The sequence below is a fragment of the Salvia miltiorrhiza genome, chromosome 3 (genome assembly GCF_028751815.1).
Source record: "Salvia miltiorrhiza cultivar Shanhuang (shh) chromosome 3, IMPLAD_Smil_shh, whole genome shotgun sequence".
Classification (NCBI taxonomy): domain Eukaryota; kingdom Viridiplantae; phylum Streptophyta; class Magnoliopsida; order Lamiales; family Lamiaceae; genus Salvia; species Salvia miltiorrhiza.
In genome coordinates this window covers 43473220-43495037 of record NC_080389.1, presented here as the reverse complement: position 1 = coordinate 43495037, position 21818 = coordinate 43473220, and the positions used below count along the sequence as shown (strand labels likewise).

Below are 21818 nucleotides of genomic sequence, written 5' to 3'. Positions count from 1 at the left end.
AAACATTGGTAGATGGCATGTTCACAATCATGCTCGACCCCACAACTACACATATGCTAAACAAACAATATCCTTTATCTCATATATAATATTTTGTTTTCTAAATATCATAATTATCCATTAAAATTAAAATTTACTAATTAAAAAGACTAAGAGATCTGTTAACGTCTAGTATGCCATAACAAGTATACAATAACATTGGTGACGTGCAATTTATAGTTGATAAAATATTTCCCCTTCAATTAACAAGTTGGAGACTCGGAGTTATTTAAAAGGTGTATGTGTATGAATGAGTGTAATCTCAAAAAAATAACAACTATACAACAACTCTATAGAATTTCATGCCCTATTTAGCAAACTTGGAGTGTCAATTTGCCTTCTCTGTTAATAACATATTGTGTTTAATTCGTCAACACACGTCATACATAAATTTTTCGAAGCATACAATAATTATAGTTTTACAATTCAATATAAATTGTATGCAATATATAACAATAGTGAAATATGTGACGCAGAAAGATCATATAAACCCTTGGAAGATGTTTGAGGCCATCACAATATATATGCATGCTTATAATTAATGTCGTTTTTTCCAACATAGCTTGAGATCTCGATCAACTTGGGTTGGTGATATAGACCATATATATTCCTAATTGCTTAATAACATGCATATGGATTTGTTGGCTTCATATAATATAATATACTATATTAATATAAGACAGGTATTTTGTATCATTCACCACTACGGGATGTGTGTGTATATATATAAATTCCCATTGTGGAGTCACAGCTGAAACGGCACGCACGTTTCTGGCCTTTCTCTATATTTGAACATCATTTGAATATCAAAGGTAATACTTGCATAAATAAATTGATTGTTTTTGCTCATATATATTTGTCTCTGTCTCTCTATGTGTGCGCTTTTACGTATGATTGAAAGAAGCTAAATTCTTGTTTTTGTCAAAGAGCGTTTTTTCTGTTTTTCTTTTTTAAAAAAACATACTATATGATTGCTTCTGTTGATTTGGACCCGAAAAGAAAGTCTTCGGCTTTTCGATGGCTTCAAGAAAAGAATCAGCAGCTGTAAGTTTTCTGTATATATATATATATTAGAAAACTATGTTATTTTTAATTAAATTAAGTAATTCCAGGTAATTGAAGTACATAAATGGTGGAAATATACTGAGTTTGATTTAATTCTGCTTTTGGTCTGGAAATTTTGCGCGAAGATGGATACTGATTTTCACAACGGAAGAATAGTTAAAAGGTATGAAATTTTCCATCTCAATCATATCTTCTTCTTCTTCTTCTTCTTCTACGTCACAATTATTTTAAACTTACATTTGTTTACATGAATTAATGTTTGATATCTATAGTGTCACTCCGGGCCGGTTGGCGCCAGCTTCAGATGAGGCCCCCTTATATATATTGTGTATTTGTTTATTTTGAATATTAACTTAGAGTGATGCAATATGGTAAAGTCTTTTTTTCACTCTTCAAATGTCAAGAGATCAATTTCAATTCGAAACATTTTTTTTTATTTTCTTTTAAAATACATCATTAAATTACATTCATGAATAGCTGCATAATGGTGTGTTTCCAAAATCATTATAATAAATAGTATAACATATATTATCAAATCGCTATAACAAATCTCATCAAATCACGAGCTATCACACGAGCTTTCTATCTCTTAATCTATAAACTATTATTAATTTTTAATTTTTAGTTTAATTGATAAGTATACCTATAAAAGTTACTTCTGCTGAAGCAAGATTTTTAAACTAAAATTAATTAAGTCTTATTTAAGGATAGATTGAATGGATTAAGTATATTATCTATTGAGAATGATCTATTGTTGATGATAAAAAAAATTTAAAAAGTATTTTTGCAATTGAAAAAGTAAGAAAGATGAAATGAATTTTTATAAATTTTATTTTATATATACTATTTTTCTTCTTCTCAGGCCCCCAATTTTCTTGATTCGACATTGGTGTCACTTTTGCCTATACATATGTGAATTGAACTATGAGATTAAGAGAGTGTTTGACTGAGCTTATATAAGCTATTTATGAGTTTATAAGTTTTTGTCAAAGTATTTGATAAAATAAGTTCCTAAACCACTTACAAGTTGTAAAAATAAGCTCGATCGAGCTTATAAGCCCCCCCCCCCCCCCCCCCCGAAAAAAAATTAGTTCATCTACATCAACTTATTTTTTTTATAATCTTATATGCAACAATCATTTTACAATTATTATTCAACCATGATTTGTTATTTCCATCATATATACCTTTTCAAGTTCATTTCTCTTTAATTTTTCCCTTGAACAACAATTTTCTATCTCTAGCACAACATTCTCTCTCTAGCTTAGAAGTTCAATTATTCAAACACTTTGACGACTTATAAGTTTATGAAAAATTATATCTTATATATTCTTACAACATTTTATAAGTTATAATTAAGCTTAGCCTCTAAAATGTATGAACGAAACATTTTGTGTGATTTTGCCTTTCCTTTTTCATATCAAGTTTCTCGCTTAGTTTGAATGGGAAGAGTTCATCGTAAAATCACTTTTTCTGTATGAGCTTATTACTTGTAGCTCGCAAATGGAGCTTTAAGGCCTAGCTAGTCGGATTTCAATATGATTGGAGGTTTAGTTTGAATGAGAGATTAAAGTGATATGCATATAGAATTGGTTTTCTTAAAAAATTAAATAATCAACTATGTATAAAATTATTCATGAAACACTTGTAATATTATTGTATATAGTTTGGGTGTGCTTAGTAAATGGTTTTTAGGGTTGAAAAATTAGAAATACATGGTGTTGTACAGGAGAACAATGGAGGCACAAGGTGGTGCAGAAGTGAGGCGACTTCACATCCTATACTTTTTAAGTCGAAAGGGTCGGAACGAACATCCTCATCTCATTCGAATCCATCATCTCTCCAATAATGGTGTTCGATTGAGAGGTATATACCTAAACATACATGTTGCCTCTCTCTCTCTCTCTCTCTCTCTAAATAATTAAATGATCACCTTTGTATATTTAAAATTATATGAACTAGACATCAAGAGATGGTTGGGAGAATTGCGAGGAAAAGACATGCCAGAATCATTTGCTTGGTCTTACAAGAGGTATGCTATCACAAATACTCAATTTATTGGAGTTAAATAAAAAGGTTTCATATTATCAACCTTTGCTGATCGCATATCATTTACTCTCTATGTTGCTCTAGTTTTGTGCCAAATAGCATTGTATATGAAAATGTTCCTCAAAAGTGCATGCCCATGTTTATATAGTAGTAACATTTTGGTACCCAATATTTGAATAGTATAACAAAATTATCTTAGAGTCGAAATTTTCAAATCCAGCGTGTCCACCCTCAAAGGAAACTATATTTCGTGGACCGATGGAGTATGTAATGTGAATGTTATGATATTTTTGAAAAAAATGCCTCTATCCGGATAGAGATTTCTTAATTATTTGTATCTCTATTTGTGGTGTGGTTGCAGGACATACAAGACAGGCTATGTATGGCAAGACATACTAGATGATGACCTACTTACTCCAATCTCTGACAACGAATATGTCCTCAAAGGTTCTGAGATTTCCTCCACTAATCACAACATAGGTAAAACAAAACTCTTACTCTTTGTAGGAATTTCTTTATTCTGAGTTGATTTTGGGTATTTGATAGATTTGTCAGCTCACAAGGAGCAAACAAGAGCTCAAGAATCAGCAAACCATAGTGAAAGAGCATCATCCAACATCCATTCATCAGACAGCTTCAATGATGTCTCATCAAAAACACCAAGCTTTGGATCAGAAACATCCTCTTCAACAGATGATTCACTACGAAAACACACAATAGACGAGACGAGTTCAGACAGATCTAACCAGGAGTCCGTGTCGAACGAGAAGAAGAGGAAGACTAACAAGCTTGAGATCATCAACGCCAAGAGTAGTGTCAGTAAAACAGCTGATAAACCACCCCATCACAGAAAGACCACCCATTCTAGTGGTATGTTCCGGAGTTTCATAAGCTGTGGTGGCGTAGATACAAATGACTCGGTTGTGCTGATGGCAAGCAAGCGGTATAAGCCATTCTTGAAGACGTGCTCGGGCAACTCAGCAGATGGGGTAAGGGACCCTGCACGGGAGAAGGGAGGAAGCAGAGTGCCTCGTGCTGCTTGGCCACTCTATGGACCTAACTGCTCGTACGTTTCCGCCTACTAAAATAAAATGCATGCTTTTGATCATATAGGTTAATAACTGGTTTTGATGGCAGGCAATGTGGGAAGACATTTAAACCAGAGAAACTGCATTCTCATATGAACTCCTGCAAGGGGATGAAAGCCTTGACCAAGGCTTCTTCTGCTACTGAGAATATATCCAGAAAAGAGGACTCGGTTTCTCAATATTTACTTGCTCAAAATTGTTAGAACCGCTTCACTACAATGTTCATTCTTCTAGGAATCATTTGTGCTCAACACAACTTTCAAGACTGGCAAAGTTTCCTTTAGCTGCAGCAGTATAATGTAACTACAGTATAATGAGAGAGGAGAGAAAGAGAGAGAGGAGGAGGACTAAAACTTCATAAGAGATTAACATGAGCATCTTTCCTTTAGTGGGAGCAAGAGCAACAATCTATACAATTCTTTCCTCGAAGAGTGTCAATATGCCTACTCTCAAGCTAAGTTAAGATTAGTAACAATTAGCAGATTTGAAGATAAATAATCGAGTCCAGAAAGTAAAACCTGGACAAACAGCAGATCTAAACTAAGCGTAATCCAGTTCAACAATGGATTTAGCTGTAACTCGGTTAGGTCAGCTGTATATTAAGCATTGCACTACTTGTTAGAGACTGCAGAATCAACGTTGTCAAGTAGAAATCGGTACAACTCTTTTTTCAACTTCTCTATCCTCTCATCACCTTTATCTCCTTTAAATGCACCATCCAACCACTGGTTTACTCGTTTAAGTTGCCCAAGAAGGACTGCTACCTGAGACGTTTCGTCCTTCCTTAATCCAAAACCACGATTTAGGGAAACTTCCAAGTAATCCAAGAACCAGGAATGAGAAAATGAGAGCAGATTTTCAGCTAACTTAGCCACATGTTTTAAACCCAATGGCCTAGCTTGGCATTCAGCATACGTTCCTTTGGTAGTGGAGGCGCGTTTTTTTGAATGAGACATATGAGAAGTCTCATCTTTTACTTTTGATACTGGTTTACTTGAGTTTCGGGGGCTTTGCTTGATTTTGGTAGAACAGTTCTCCGTGGCAATTTTCTCTAGATTGTTTTCTATCACAACATAATGGCATTTCTCACCATCTGTGATGCCCTTTTCGCCTCCTTTTCTATATAAAGAGAATTTGGAAAGATCAGTCTCAACTGCAGCTTGAACCCATAACGAGGCGTTCTTACTCACAGGAGTGAAGCAAATCCCTGATTCGGAACCTTGAGAACTACAATCAGTACCATCATTTGCATCACAGGACCTGATATTTGTAAGGGTTCTAATAACCTCAGAGGCCTTTTTGATGCTCTCATGAACGCTAAAAAATTGTTCTACTAATGGACCACATGTATCTTTCTCCGATAACTCACATAGCTCTGCAAACATGCTACAAAAAATGTGAAGAAATGTCAGCAAACTGAAAAATGCAGAAAATTACATTCAGATGCAAGCTAGAATCCAGTTTTGAGCTACATGATTATTTGAATGCTCAATATCATGTATAATGGCTATGCTACCAGTCAATACTTAGTGTTCCAATATATTAAAACAAAAGGGGTTAACTCTTAACACATTAGGTCCTTCCAAATAGTTTCGGAAAAAATGTTAAACCTAACATAAACGAGAGTAAAAATTCTGCCCAAATCCTTTGTATTTTAGCTGTTTATCCTATAAATGAGTTAACGGTTTGATTAGATAGGACAAAGATGAGACGTACGTTTTAGCTGAAATACATGAATTTTTTGTATATATCACAAGCTAGATGCTTAATCAAGGAGACGAAGAGAACTATGTACCTCATGCACCTAATGACACACTCAGACAAAGATGCTTCTTCTAGTGCACGGACTGCAGAGGTGAATGCGAACTTCCTGTAGCTTCCAACTTCCTGAGAACATTCAAAACAGATATTAGCATATACCAAGGAAAGTGATTGAGCCTTCTTGAGTGTGTCTGTGGCAATTGGTGAAATGTACCTTCCCGAGGTCACATATGGTAGAAGGAAGAGCGTCCCACAAGATTCTTAGATCAGACCTTTTTTTGGAATTAAGAACGACCTTATTGAAATCAACGGGAAAGCTAGTATCTTTCGATAATTTAGTACTCTTCACTGGCTTGATCACAAGATTAGGTGGGACAATGACGTTCTTGCTTTTGAGAGGTGAAAAGTCCAACCTCTTTGGTGACTCGTGAGGGAGAGCCTTCTTCGCAATAACCTGCATCTCAACGCATGAAAACAAGTGAATATGTATGTAGTATCATTTAGGGAAATGAACAAAATAGAAATGAAGATGAAGTTTTGTCCAACCCCAGTTCTTACCCCCGTCATAGAAGCTTAGTCAAACTATTATCTCGTTTAGACTTGCTAACATACTTGTGTATTAGACTATGTATACAAGTAATTGGCGCGAGCTCAAATTTATTGAGTTTGCCATCGAATAAATCGAGCTTGACAATGTATTAATTCAAATACTTGACCGCACGGATATTCAGAGCAAGAAATGACCTGCTTTTAGTGTCTTATTAGTCTTTAGTGCTTATATTTACCATTTTCCAGTGGCTATATCTATTTCTGTGTCAACAATCCTTACTCCAAAACAATCTACTTCAGCCTATCCAACAAACAAAAATTTACACAAAATATCTTAGAAGAAAGAAAAAAAAATGACATCTTAACTAATTTAACTATGGCTCCTCTGCAATCCAGAACTCTCAAATCAGTTAATTCAACTATGAAGGAAACAATAGAATGCAATCTGCCAATGCCATAGTTAGAACCATGGAGTTTAACATCCTTTGATGGACAAGATTCGAGCAACCAGTTTCAGCAATCACCTTACTACGTTTAGACATAGTTTAACCTTAAAACCAAGCATGTTTCACTAAGAACTCAAATAAAATAAAACGAGGACTACACAACTTTCAGTCATTACCAAGAAAACAATCAATATGTGCATTAATATAATGAAAAACAAACTTACAGAATGTGAAGGTGAAGAAGTGTCTTTTGGTTTAGACTTTGATGAACCTTTCCCGCCATTTTTATTCTGAACACCAGAATCCCATCCTCGTCGTGCTGAATCCAAGCTCATTCTTCTACTCTCCATACCTCCTCCAACCTTGCCATTTCCAAAAGAGAGCCTTCTGAGACTTCCCTCTTCGCTCCCTACCACTTTTTTGACTTTCCCTTTGGATTTTGTCCTAGTTTCCACTTTCTTGGCATTCAAGAAATCACTAGAAATCAAATCCTTAGGATCACCCACACAAGGCCGCCTCTTGGTGATCGGTTTGATGCCACGTAGCACCGGGACAGGGGAGCCGTAATCGAGCCAAGTCACGTAGATGAACTGCCCCAGCTGGACCATGTCACTCAGTATCAACTCCACATCTTCATCGGATACTGACACATAGGCCGAATGCACTGAATCTGAAACCCTCAGATAGTAACCCCTGCTCTTCCATGGATCATCTTCTAAAGAGGGTACAATACTAATAACCTATTTTAAATGAAAAGAACATCACTCACACAAGTTGAAGCAACAAACATTTAAGGGCAAAATTGTCCCCTTGGGATGACCTAGGTGGTTGCCTATTGTCCAAAAGGTCACAGGTTCGAGTACTCTCGGCCACAATAACCACTAGGTGGGGTGTGTGTGGTTTGTATTATTTATAATGTAATTTCATCAAAAAAAAAAAAATTGCTGTTAATGACTTCCACATGTAAAACAATGTAGAGGAAAAAAAATAGTCTCCACTCCTAGCATAAATGCCATATTCAACCTAAAAAATCAGAATCATGAGCTAAAGAAGTTTTTTTTCCTAATACCTCACATGCCCAGAAAGAAGAAAAGAGCAAAAGAGAGAGAAAAGCAGACATACACTGCATTCTAAATACAACAGTGGAGAATACCAACAGAAATCCTTCAAGTTTTAAGCACACAGAAATCAACACTTATTAGAGTTTGTTACTTGGCATTGCTACTAGAGATACATTCAGGGTCCGAATCTTCTCCCCTTCTTACTTGTCAGTTTTTTTATGATTCGAACTAAAATATTAGTATGAAAAGAGAAAAAAAGTTCAAATACTTGCCTGGAGAAGAGCGGAACGGTGTTCACCGGCGACCCTGAATTCTTTATCACCAACATTCTGCAAGAGTTTTTGAAGTGTGCCGGGACTTAGCGAAACCATTTTCCCTCAAAAACAAGACTTGATAAAAATGTGTTCTTGCAAGAAATCCATACAAGTGAAACAGCAAGGGGGAGAGAGAGAGAGAGAATCTGAATGGTGAAAAGGGCAAAGAGGGGACCAGAACGAATCTCAAAAAGGGACGCATGGTGACACGTGGCGAGTTGGGATGTGGGCTAGGAGTGGGGTGGGGGCGCAGGTGACGAGGTTTGTGATCCGAACTCAGTAAAACAACAAATATATCCCACAGAGCAAGCGAATGCATACAAGATCTTGAAAGCTACATGCCTACTGCTGCTGCTCTAACTCTGAATACTTTCTTAATGGTGATGATGATATCTATTACTTCCCCCATTCTGGTTGGTGGGACTTCGTCCAATCAAATACACCTTTAATTTTTGTTTTTTCTTCTGATTTTTCTCTCCCGATTTTTTTGTTTTGGTAGTCAATAAAGTATATTCGTAGACATATTGTAGCCCTGTACAAAGTTTAAATTCTGAAATCCAGATTGGTCTGCACAAAAAGGATTAAACTATTACAGGCGCGATTTGACGTCTTCTTTTTAGATTTTTTATGCCCAATTTTAAAATAATTTTAATCATATAAAAAATTTACTCCCTCCGTCTCATTCATCTCATTATAAGTGGCTCAAAACTTTTCGATACGACAATTAAGGAATATGTGTATATTGATTAAAATTGATAACATCTACACTTTTTTAAGGATTAAATTTTTCTATTTGTAGAAACAGGTCACTCATAGTGAGACGTCACAAAGTAGAATATAGGTCACTTATAGTGGGACGGAGGGAGTAATAATTTTAATACTCTCTTCCTCCCACTAATCATTCAAAAAAATTATTTTGAGTTGTCACATCTATAATATCGCATTCTCAAAATGGAAAAAAATTAGAATCATAACCGATTGGATTCATATGCTTTATTATCTAAGAGCATCTACAGTGGTTGGGGACCACTTATGAGTAAGGAGCCCACAGTCGAATGACTCATTCTCTTACTCTATTTTTTTAGTTTTGATTTTTGTATTTTTTATTTAACTTTAATTGCACAAATTTAAATAACATGATTTACTTCAAATTAAAATTGCATTAATTTTAAAAACCTACAAATTACATAAAACTTAAAAATTTAGAAACGCAACTCCGTCGGACGAAGACGACGAAGTATCATCGAACCATTCGGCCATTTTTTTGGGGGCTAAGGTGCATATTAGTCCCTGAAGTAGACCCCCTATAGCGTTTAGCCCCCCATTCTCGGTCAAGGCACGTTGACCTCCCTGAACTCCAGAACAAGGGTGCAACTAACCCCACATAACTAACGGCCTACTCACGCCGTTTCCTTCGAATTTTTTTTGTTTTAATATTAAATGGGACCCACCACCAACGAATTTCGGTGACTTGACGGTGGCTGTAAGGCAGAGACAGCCCGCCGGAAGTCGAACCAGGATGTCGATTTCAGTCGAACCTAGAGGAAGCTAGGGCTCAGTCGCCCTTCTGTTTTGGGAACAGGGGAAAAACGACGTGGGAGCCGCGGGCCTTGTTGGCCTTCAGAAGACGCGGCCTCGCCGAATCCCAGTGATAGCGGCGGCGGCCAGAATCGAAGAGAACAAGGAGGGTTAGGGCTCAATCTGGAACTTCGCCGAGAGCTGAGAGATGGGTATGCTGAGTCATCAGTGAGTAAGGGGAGAGGGAGGAGGAAAGGAGCGGCGCCTAGCGGCAGCGCCGGCTCGTCGGAAATCACAGGACGGCGGCAGCAGCGTTTTTGAGGCGAAATTGGGGCTCAATATTTTTGTGTGTATTCCAGAATTGGTAGGCAAAGTGAGAGCGAGAGAGAGAGAGAGGGTAAGACGGCTGTCCAGGGAGGCGGAGCCGGATTCAGCCGCGGCGGCTGACGCCACCGGAGAAGAGGAAATGAGCGGTGGTGCTGTGTTTCAGCCGTGACTTTCAAAGAGAGAGAGATGGATTTGAGGGCCCCATTTAATATTAAAATAAAAAAAAATCGAAGGAAACGGCGTGAGTAGGCCGTTAGTTATGTGGGGTTAGTTGCACCCTTGTTCTGAAGTTCAGGGAGGTCAACGCGCCTTGACCGAGAATGGGGGGCTAAACGCTCTAGGGGGGTCTACTTCAGGGACTAATCTGCACTTTAACCCTTTTTTGGAGGAGGAGAAAGAATTGAAGTAGAGAAATAAAGAAAGAGAGAAAGAGAGATTGGGTGAGGTGTGAATGTAGTTGGAGAAATGAGAGATATGTATAGGAAAAAAATGAAAAAAAAAGGAAAAATGGGATAAACAAATAAATAAATGGAAAAATCGACTACAGAGCCGTTAGATTCGAATTTCAGAATTTTAATTTTTTTTAATTCCAGCGCGTGAAGACACACTCTCATCACCACAGCCTTCGAGTCATACTCGAGTAAGCAACACCCCTGCAGTGACTTACTCGTTCTCTACCTTACTCGAGTAAGGGAGAATGAGTATACCACTGTGGATGCTCTAATAAAATAGATTCATATCGTTTAATCAAGCATCGTTTAATCAAGTTTTATTTCTTGATATGTGTACCTAAACGTATGGAGCCATATTTAATAGCACGGAGAAAATATTACTAGTATGCTAGAGACTGTCATTGGATCGAGCATCCATAGTAGGGATGCCACGGTTCAACCGGGACCGGCGGGCCAACCCTGAACCGGCCCGAAAGTCAACGGTCCGGGCCCGGACCGTTGACCACGGGCCGGTTCCGGGACCGGCCCGCCAAGGAGCTTGGTCCGGTTAAGGTTCAAGGGGAGGGCAGCCCGCGGCCCGCCGGTTCGGCCCTGAACCGTCGGGCCCGGCCAATTTTTTATTTTTTTTTTAATTTTATATTCAAATCTTAATAATTTTAACTAAATGTAGTTTCACTATTTATAGTGTACTACACATGGTAGAGAATCCTACATTTTTCAATGTGGGATAATGTAGCTTCACTATTTATAGTGTACTAAACATGGTAGAGAATCCTACATTTTTCAATGTGGGATAATGTAACTTCAATATCTATAATGTACTACACATTGTAAAGAATCCTACATTTTCAATGTGGGATCACTCAACCTAACTTATAAATATATAACTTATATTCATGTAATAACTTATAACTTCTAAATATATAACTTATAAATATGTAACTTATAACTTATAAGGTCTAGTGATCAATTAGTTAATATTAGTTAGTTTACTTATTCAATTTTAAAGATTATGTAATTTGTATCCTTGTAATATTTTTTAAAAAACAAAACATATATTTAAAAATTATATATTTATATGACAATAGTATATAAGTTATTAAGTAATTTACGACTTTAAGTTGAGTAATTTTAACATTTTAAGTTTTTAACATCATAATTTATAAAACTATATAGTATAAGTTGAGTAATTTTAATATTTTTTTCAACATTTGTAAAGTAAAAACTATTACATGAATATAAGTTATAAGTTACAAGTTATATTTTTATAAGTTATAAGTTATATATTACATGAATATAAATTATGTAACTTATAACTTATAAGGTCTAGGGATCAATTAGTTAGTATTAGTTAGTTTACTTATTCAATTTTAAAGATTATGTAATTTGTATCCTTGTAATATTTTTTGGTACATATAATAAATTCAATAAAGATATCTATTTTTATGAATTCATTTGAATTTTTGGTTCTCAATGTGTTAATTATTTTTCCTTTATTTTATTTCAATTCAATTGTCATTTAAAAAAAAAAGATGACATAAAAAATATTATTATATTATTAAGATTTTTAAGTTGAGTAAATTTGAAAATTATTTTACTTGGTAACTTGAGTAATTTCAAGCTTTAAAAAATAAAACATATATTTAAAAATTATATATTTATATGACAATAGTTTATAAGTTATTAAGTAATTTAAGACTTTAAGTTGAGTAATTTTAACATTTTAAGTTTTTAACATCATAATTTATAAAACTATATAGTATAAGTTGAGTAATTTTAATATTTTTTTCAACATTTGTAAAGTAAAAACTATTACATGAATATAAGTTATAAGTTACAAGTTATATATTTATAAGTTGTAAGTTACATGAATATAAGTTCTATATTTATAAGTTAGGTTGAGTGATCCCACATTGAAAAATGTAGTATTCTTTACAATATGTAGTACACTATAGATAGTGAAGCTCAATTAAGTTGAAATTATCCCACATTGAAAAATGTAGGATTCTCTACCATGTGTAGTACACTATAAATAGTGAAGCTATATTTATCCCACATTGAAAAATGTAGGATTCTCTACCATGTGTAGTACACTATAAATAGTGAAGCTACATTTAGTTGAAATTAACACAAATCATTTAATTTCATTAAAAATAAAAATAATACAAAAAAAAAGTGAAAAACCGGGAACCGCCGGTTTTCGGCCCTGAACCGCCGGTTTTCAGCCCGGCCCGGAACCGCCGGTTCAGGGTCCGAAAACCAGCCCTTCACATTTCATCCGGGCTGGTTCCGGTCCGCCAGATTCTCGACCCTGAACCGCCGGTTCGCGGTTCCTGGACCGGCGGCAACACTGATCCATAGCGAGGCTCAACCGAGGGACTAGAGCCCCACCTCGGCGAGCCCTGCCCCGCTGTCAAGTCCGGTGGCTTGATAGAAGGCTCAAAGATTAGACATCAACCCCAAGGCTTTTATATAAGGTGCGTGTGTTACACGTGACATATAAAAAAATAGTTTAAAAAATCCATTACTGCAACTTTAGAATTTTTTAATGTTTTTTAGTTCAAAAATATCATTGAACGGTTAGTTTTCTTTTTTTTACCTAAATATTAAATTCATTTTTTATATCAAATTCATTTTTTATATCAAATTTATTTAATATTAATTTATTTAATTCATTTTTTATATCAAATTCATTCTAGGGTTAAGTACCAAATTCCCTCTATCGATGGCGTCCCTATCGCGTACATGACCCTATAGTCATGATAAACGTTGTTTAATGGTAAAATCGAACCAATTTTCCCCCGTCACTAAATGGACGTTAACACCGTCAATTTTTTTTAATTAATATGAAAATCGAACGTTCCTACGGGATCAAATACCCCCTGCGCCATCGGGCCTCCTCTCCCTTCTCTGTTCGATGCAGGGCGCACGGCCAGAACCGTCGCCGCCTCTGTTCCAGCGAAAGTCGCCGGTTCTCGCCGCCTTCGGCGCAGCGAGGCCGGCGTCTCTCGTTCTCCCTCACTTATTCTCTTTTTCCCTTTCCCCAAATAAAAATACATCTAGGATTTTTTATTTTTAAATTTCGATTTTGTCTTCTTCACACCTTGACGGTTGATGGATATGATAAAGGTCAAGGTTTTGGGCTTAGAAAGGGCTGGGGTGGTGGCCATGGAGGTGGCGACGGGTTTGGCAGCGGCTCTGGTGGTGTGGATGGGTTTGGCTGCAGAAGATTTGGTAATAGCGGTGGTGGTAGAAGTGGGTATGATTTTGGGGGAGGTAGTGGCGGAGGGTGGGGTAGTGGTGGTGGTGGAGGCACTAGCATGTGCCAAGGTGGTGTTGTATATGGTTCGGGCGGCGGATACGGAGGCGGCGACGGTTCTGGCCGTGCACTGTGCATCAAACAGGGAAGGGAGAGGAGGCCCGGCGGCTCGGGGGGGGTATTTGGTCCCGTAGAAATGTTTGATTTTCATATTAATTAAAAAAATAAAAATAAAAATTCATGGTGTTAATGTCCTTTAAGTGGCGAGGGAAAATTGATTGGATTTTGCCACGTTGAGGTAGTAAACAACGTATGTCCTGACTATAGGGTCCTGTACGCGATAGGGACGCCATCGATAGGGAAGAATTTGGTACTTAACCCTTCATTCTATTATCTTCTCCTACTCCATATTTCTTAAAAATATGTCTTCTTCTTCCAACCTTTCTACTCACGATGCTTCAGAGGTTGATGCCTACAAATAAAATTTTCAAATGCTGACTGTGTTGACCAAGCTATTCAGCATAGACTGATCTGAGGCACAACCGCCAGCTCACCAGACGTTCAGACACTCAGACGCGACCAAACTAATAAGTTTTAAAATTCTTGTTTTTCTTTGCTTTATCTAGTTATGTTTATTGTATCAACATGTTTATGAATTCAAAATTTACATGGTTTGATATTTGACATTGCCTATGATATCTTAGAGAGTCTGAGTATGTTATTAATGTACACTATTGCTCTGAAATTGTATATTTGCCTAAAACTATGAACATGATTTATCTTTTTAATATGATGCAATGTTCAGACCTAGGTTTTTTTTTTTCCTATTGTGTTAGTGGTTTTGACATCATAAAAAATGGGAAAATTATTGGTAAAATAATATTTTGACCAAGATCTGAAAACCTCTAAAACTGATGATGATATGCCAAATCCTTATCAAAATATATTGCAACTCAAATGTTAGGGAGCGTGCTTCTTGTGTTTGTAGGATATCAGCAGTTTGGTTAATGAGTCGATGGATTAGTCGGACAGTGTACAAGTTCAACTAAAGAACAAATGAGTTCTTTTATTAAATGACGATTATATTAAAAAGAAAAAACCTAAAACAACCCTTGAAAGCACAAAAAAGCATATTAAGGGTCGAGCCTCATTAAAACCTTGCTAAGGAAAACCCAGTGGGAAAACCCTTAGCAAGGAAAAAGAGTACCCGTCTAAAGAACTCAAAGCAGAAGAAAAGAAAAGCAACAAATAGTGGATTAACTTTAGGAACTCCGGCCTTACCATCGCCCCTAAGTTAATCCAGACACCTTTTCCGCTAAAAAGATCCCAAACGAAAAAGCAGCAAAAGCAACAAAAACTGAAAAAAGCCAAAGAAAGACCGGAACGCAGGAAGAAACTGGGCTAAAGAACCCCTCACCAATTCCACAATGACAGTCCAATTGGTGGTAACAAAATCCCCGACCAATGAACAACAAATCCATCATCGGGCAGTCAACGAAGATCGACCGCAACAGCCCCAGGCATGAGCGCACCCGCCGCCTGCAAAAGAGCTATAGTTCGCTCCAAACACCACCACCTCCCTGGAGATCTTTCGCCAAAACGCAGTCTTATTCCCAAGCCTATGCCCATCGCATAACCCAAAGCAACTATAGCAGAGCAGCAAACAATTCCAGCCCAAAAAAACAAATCCCCATGCAAAGTGCTCACAAACTGTTTGCTAAAAAGCCCCAACGAAAGAGCCAACTGCTCCAACCAAAACTCAGCCACAAAAAACATGCGGTAGAGAAAATACCCCAACCAAAGCTCCCACCCAACACCATCGCGCAATCAACCATGGCTGTTAGAGAACCATTATAACGTACGAGGGAGTTGACATGTCCAAACGGGCAGCATGCTTAATCTCAGCAATGCCGTGAGGCCACCACCCCACAACACGATCATGATTCGCCATAATATCTGCCACTTTATTTCCTTCACGGTAGATATGAGTCACATGCAACCTAAACGACTCCAACAAACCCAAAATATTCTGCCACAACGCGAAAAAACGCCAACATTTTTGGAACGCGCTTGAAGAAGAGCCACAATGTAAGAATAATCTAACTCCACCCAAAGATGATTCCAGCCCCTCGCGTGAGCAATTCTAATGGCAGAAATGGCTGCCATCAACTCCGCTTCAAACGCATAACCCACCCCATGCTTGAAATGAAAGCATCCTCTCACCCAACCCCAATTATCACGAAAGACACCGCCCGAAACAATGGCGCCAAGTGCCCCCAGAGCAGACCCGTCCATGTTTACTTTTATCCACGGCGCCACAGGAGGCCACCAACTCACCGAAATAAGCTTCGGAGGGGGAGCAGCTCTGCCTTTGACACCGATATTGCGCAACACCATGTAATCAGACCAAACATTATGCACACTACCTAAGTGTTTGAAATTCAATTCCATCTCGAGAAAAGAAACTTTCACAACATGAAGAACATGTTTATAGAAAAAGTGTTTGTTATCAAAGATACAGCTATTTCTTTGCACCCAAATCGCCCAAATCAAAGCGATGATACCCGCTTTCCAAAACTTATTTATCTGCGAGCTCAACTTTTGGTTCCAAGCGACCACCATGAAGCTTTGAATGTCCAGCTCCTACAGACCTTGAGAAAAGTCGAACCATTTAAAAAAAACAGCCCAAGTTTGTTTAACCATCACGCAATTCCAAAAAATATGCTCCGTCGTCTCTGCATCCCTTTTACAGATCGGACACCAATTAGGTGTAATAAGACCATGTCGAATAAGACGGTCGCAAGTTGGCATTCGGTCGTGAAGAAGGCGCCAACACACCAAGGACCTCCTCACCGGGATGAACGGCTCCCAAATCCACGAACCCCAAGAGATAAATGAGTTCTTTAAGTATTAGGACATCAGCTGATGATATCCAACTTAAAGGCTTGGCCCAATCCAAATGTATCACATAAGTCCTTAAGTCCAAAGAAGAAAAATGAAAGTCAACCTACGAGGCGTGACAAAGTAATGAAGAAATTTAATGCTACAAATTTGGCATTAAATGAGTATCTTGCTTTTTCAGAAGAAAGTACATCCTAGGACAAGAATTTTGCATAAATGTCTACGTCGTTAGCATACAGATGCACAAAGTCTTGAGATAGTCTTACGTTGTATCAAATGGAAAGATTTTTCGAAGGCAACAACCGAGGATTAGAAGATGTTCTCTCCAACGGAAATATTCAAACTCTCGTCTATAAATACCTCGAGGCATTCAACGAAGTGATTATCGAAAACCCTGCCAATTTGAATCTACAAGTGATCAAGCCTTCAAGCTTTCATCCACAAGATCACAACGTATTTTCGAATAATAGAGTCTACAATGTAAACAAACTCTATGGAATTACAAGCTCAATTTTTTCAGAATCAAGAGTATATACATTTGCATAGTTCTAGGCATCATATTGTGTATCTTAGGGTTAGAATTGAGCATACTTCATACTCATTGTTCTGATTGTAACAGTGTATTCGCTAGTTGGAAAAACCCCACTTGTACTTAGTCACACCTTCAGCTTAAGACCGTTGTTAAAGTAGAAGTAGGTCGTTCAGAGAGTAAGTCGCAGGTAGTAAGACGAACTAACATCTAAGAATCAGATAGAAAGCAGCAGTGCATAAGGCCGACTGAAATATGATAGGTATCCAATGGTTGCGATCCGAGTAAGTTACAATGGGTTACTTCTGTAGTACAAAGTGAAGTATCGACTGGTTAAAGACACGGCTGATAGAATTACTTGCAGCTTTGGAACAAGGAATTCATGTATAGTGAATTCACATGTCACAAAGGGAAGTGGATATATGAGTTAGCGGAACCACTACAAATTAACTGCGTACTTACATTATGTATTTACTTTTAGTATTGCATGTTTATCTATCTTCTTATCTTATCTGCGTAGTGACAATTCATACATTACATCAACATAGAAAATTGCTTTAAGCTCTTGATCTTATATTGAATACTAACTAAACTGAAAAACTAACATGGAAAGATTTTGTAAAGCAAGTAATCAATCACCACATTCTGCACAAGTCAGTAATCTGTTAACCTGATCAGCTTTTGAGCAGTCAGTACGATCGCTAATTGTACTTACAGTTAAAACATGATTATCTGGATATCAGTTTGTTTAACATAGGTTAAACTCATCTGCATCAAACCAGTTGACTCATTATCAGTTGAACCCTATTCAAAATACAATTAATACTTTGAAGATCAAACGAAAAGTTTATAATTGGTATATCCCCCCATACACCAATACGCACTATCTCGGGGCCAACAACGACAGTACGCACAATCTCGGGCTTGCAATGCTTGAACAATTTATGTTGATGCATCGTCTGCATATTCAGCGTTAAATATCTGAGGAGGTCGACTAACACTAACTGCCAAAAATTGCTAGCTATGCACGATGTGAAGCACGGTTTTTCTGGAATGTTAGGAAGTCTCAATTGCATGCACTGGACTTTGAAGAATTGTCCAACGACATGGCAAGGACCTTACACCCGGGGTGATCACGGTGAGCCAACAATTATCCTCGAGGCGATTGCCTCCCAGTATCTGTAGATCTGACATGCTTAATTTGGAGTCAAACAATAACAACAATGTGCTCAATCAATCGATATTATTTAATGATGTTGCGGGAAAGGCTCCATTGGTACAATTCGATGTCAACGGGTCTCACTATAGTATGGGGTACTACTTAATCGATAACTCTACCTAGATTGACCAACGTTCGCAGAGAGTCGTCCATTCCCGACTGATGAGAAGAAGAAGAAGAAGAAAAAAAAAAGGTTTAAAGTGATGCAAGAAGCTGCAAAGAAAGACATAGAATGAGCTCTTGGCGTTCTTCAATCATGCTGGGCTATTATCAAAGGTCCTGCTCAGCTCTAACATAAAGAGCAACTCAACGATCTCATATTTGTGTGCATTATTTTGCACAACATGCTAATCGAGGATGAAGGGGAGTATGCTACGGAATGGGAAGAGGAAAGGAACAACGAGGAGTCGAGCAGCACTCATTAAGCCACAGAAGCAGTTCTGCCCAAATTTCGAGCATATTTGGCTCGAGATACAAGCATCCGCGATAAATGGGTCCACTTGAGACTCATCGAGTTTATCGCATCTGATTTTTGATATCCAATTCCAGTCAATCTTCTAATTGAACACATGAGAATTGATAACCCAATTTCTGTTTACAAGGTAATGTTAAGTCAAAAATATTTATCGAATATAAATTATAATAGAAGAATAGCTATTCATAATATCAAGTACTGAGTTATATGCCAAACAAATTTAGCAGGACTCTATCACCCCTGAATCGTGTTCTCGTGCAAAGGGGCGTTGCATATGGAAATTCCTGAAAAAATTACTCTTCTAGGTGTGTTCTCTTTGATGGATAAATTTATCATGAGAAAATAAAGGATATTAAAAATTTATTCCTTTAAATGCCTCCTTTATTTTCCCTCATTTTCTATAAAAGAAAAGTTCACCATTTTTCACTCTTTTTTTTTCACTTCAAGGAGGGATAATATAATTACACTAAAAATGGAGTGATAATATTGTCCATCCTTGAAGTGAAAAGAAGGAATGAAAAATGGTGAACTTTTATTTTCTAGAAAATGAGGGAAAAGAAAGGAGGCATTTAAATGCACAAATTCTTGTTATCTCTCATTTTTCCATAATAAATTTAGAGAGCGCTTTTGAAGAAGTAAACACTATATTTGACCACTAATTTAAAAACACAAAATCTGGTCATTTATTATGTGTAAAGACTGTTTTGCCTTTAATTAGAGCGGACCGGATTCGGGTTGAATTCGGGTTTGCGCGCGGGTTAGACACATATGGCACTAATAGTGAACTACCCAAATCATTAAAAAAAATCATTGTTCTAACTAAAGAGTTTAGGTCTTCCTAGTCAAAAGTGTACATATAAATTACCATATTCATCGTGACAATGTTACGTGAACAAAGAGAACAAAAAATCAACAAATGATCCCCTGGTTACTCTCCTACCTTAATTCGAATCTCCTATACATTTTAATGTAATACTCCATTTTTTATTATATTCGTAACTAATTAACATATATTAATATATTTTTTTGAAACGATTAACATACACTTATTTATTTAAAATTTATATAACAAAATATACACTTTAATATTATATAATTTTAAATCTTTTTAATTATCATATGTCATTTATTTATATATACAATACATAGATAATGTCAAATAAATTAATAATAAAAGATTTTAAACGTCCAAACGTACATCACGATTTTACATATTTACATGTAACACAAATTATGTCAATTTCAAAGTACTTTAAAGTGTTTTATGTTAAAAAAAAAATTTATGTCAGTTTCAAAGTATTTTATATTAAAATTTTCCAATAAAGAAGAAGTATTTTATATATTTCAGATCATATTATATAGTGTCTTGTACCCGAAGAGTATGCTTAGTTTGTTTACCTCGAATTTTAACAAAAATTAAAGGGTTAAGGTGCAGATCCACCCCTGAAGTAGACACCCCTAGAGCGTTGACCCACCCCCCCATTCTCGACTTTGGTGCAAAAACCACCCCCATAGTCCAGAATTAGGGTGCATTTAAACCCATGGTCCAGACTGTTGTTTGACGCCGTTTACTTAAAAAAATTTTGGTTTATTTTGTAGTGGAATGGGTCCCAAGTTGTACCAACATTCATCCGATCCGATCACTACCCCTTCCCGGCGATATACTTCTGGGAGAAAGAAGCAATCGGTGTTCAACCGCTTGGTCAACTCCGCCGGCACCGACACCGCCGATCACATTAGGGCTAAGGATTCCATCCGACGATTGCAGAGATTGTATTAATCAATATGTTTCAAAAGATCGAAGGCAAGTACGTAGATCTTTTGTTGGAATTGACGCGGAAGAAATTCGTGCCAGAGGGCCCTCTAGTCCAGGAGATAGGGCAAACTGCGGAGAAGAAAGAGAATGAAGAGATGATCATGGAGTGGCTCGATCGGAGAGATCGACGCTCGACGGTGTTCGCCTCCTTTGGAAACGAGTATTTCTTTTCGGAGAGCGAGGTTGATGAGATAGCTCATGGGCTGGAGATGAGTGGGGTTAGCTTCTTATGGGTGGTTAGGTTTCCGGCGGGGGAGAAACTGCCAGAGGAGTTTCTGGAGAAGGTTGGGGAGAGGGGGATGGTGGTGGAGGGGTGGGCGCCGCAATGGTGGATACTGTCGTGGGCGAGCACAGGGGGGTTCATGAGCCATTGCGGGTGGAGCTTGGTGATGGAAAGAGCATATTGCGGCATGCCGATTATAGCGGTGCCGATGCATTTGGACTAGCCGCTGAAGGCGAAGATGGTGCAGGAGGTGGGGATTGGGGAGGAGGTGGTGAGATGGGAGAGGGAGGGGATGGCGAGGGTGGTCAAGAAGGTAGTGGTGGAGAGGAGTGGGAAGGGGGTGCGGCGGAGATGGCCGAGAGGATGAGGGAGAAAGGGGAGGCGGAGATGGATGGGGTGGTGGAGGAGGTTATGGCCGAGGAAAACACACAAAGAATGTTGGTACAACTTGGGACCCACTCCACTACAAAATAAACAAAAAAAAAATGTGTTGTGTGAAGAGATGATTCCACTTTTTCGAGTAAAATATAAAGGGTTAATGGCCTGTAAAACCACGAACTTTGAACGAATTTTGGTTTTAACCTCTAACAAAAGATTCTGTCTGTAAACTTTGAAATCTTTCTGATTTTGACTACGGGATAAATTTCTGGCGGCTTATGTGACATTTTAATCAATTTCCTTTAGTCATTTCCCCCAAAATCTTTTAATTAAATGCCCTAATTCTCAA

At 37.5% G+C, this 21818-nt stretch overlaps 2 protein-coding genes and 1 pseudogene across 3 annotated transcripts; 2 read left to right on the top strand and 1 right to left on the bottom strand.

The window, feature by feature from the left end:
• Positions 1-599: 599 nt before the first annotated feature.
• LOC131015914 (protein SOSEKI 1-like) lies at positions 600-4524 on the top strand. Of its 2 annotated transcripts, none has more exons than XM_057944403.1 (7): positions 600-1083; positions 1152-1267; positions 2834-2970; positions 3067-3136; positions 3515-3633; positions 3700-4219; positions 4291-4524. In XM_057944403.1, exons 1-7 carry the CDS (start codon positions 1057-1059, stop codon positions 4442-4444), a joined length of 1143 nt encoding a protein of 380 aa, XP_057800386.1. In that variant the 5' UTR covers positions 600-1056; the 3' UTR covers positions 4445-4524. The 2 variants fall into 2 exon arrangements, with proteins under 2 accessions (XP_057800386.1, XP_057800387.1); XM_057944404.1 differs by having other exon boundaries at positions 686-851.
• A 65-nt stretch (positions 4525-4589) lies between these two features.
• On the bottom strand, positions 4590-8852 carry LOC131015912 (uncharacterized). The gene is made up of 5 exons (XM_057944402.1): positions 8331-8852; positions 7222-7737; positions 6217-6456; positions 6037-6128; positions 4590-5627 (listed from the first exon to the last, which is right to left on the bottom strand). The coding sequence occupies exons 1-5, from the start codon at positions 8427-8429 to the stop codon at positions 4853-4855; spliced, it is 1722 nt and encodes a 573-aa protein (XP_057800385.1). The 5' UTR covers positions 8430-8852; the 3' UTR covers positions 4590-4852.
• A 4931-nt stretch (positions 8853-13783) lies between these two features.
• LOC131018844 (UDP-glucosyltransferase 29-like) lies at positions 13784-21565 on the top strand (annotated as a pseudogene).
• The last annotated feature ends 253 nt before the right edge of the window (positions 21566-21818 follow it).

What these genes read in the sequence shown, in the direction of transcription:
- LOC131015914 (XM_057944403.1), top strand. Translation starts at nt 1,057, where the DNA reads ATGGCTTCAAGAAAAGAATCAGCAGCT. An exon ending in TAATGGTGTTCGATTGAGAG is followed by an intron (nt 2,971 to 3,066) that starts GTATATACCTAA and finishes TATATGAACTAG; the next exon opens with ACATCAAGAGATGGTTGGGA. An exon ending in CTCCACTAATCACAACATAG is followed by an intron (nt 3,634 to 3,699) that starts GTAAAACAAAAC and finishes GGTATTTGATAG; the next exon opens with ATTTGTCAGCTCACAAGGAG.
- LOC131015912 (XM_057944402.1), bottom strand. Translation starts at nt 8,429, where the DNA reads ATGGTTTCGCTAAGTCCCGGCACACTTCAAAAACTCTTGCAGAATGTT. An exon ending in ACCGTTCCGCTCTTCTCCAG is followed by an intron (nt 7,738 to 8,330) that starts GCAAGTATTTGA and finishes CATTTAAAATAG; the next exon opens with GTTATTAGTATTGTACCCTC. An exon ending in CTTCTTCACCTTCACATTCT is followed by an intron (nt 6,457 to 7,221) that starts GTAAGTTTGTTT and finishes GTTGAGATGCAG; the next exon opens with GTTATTGCGAAGAAGGCTCT.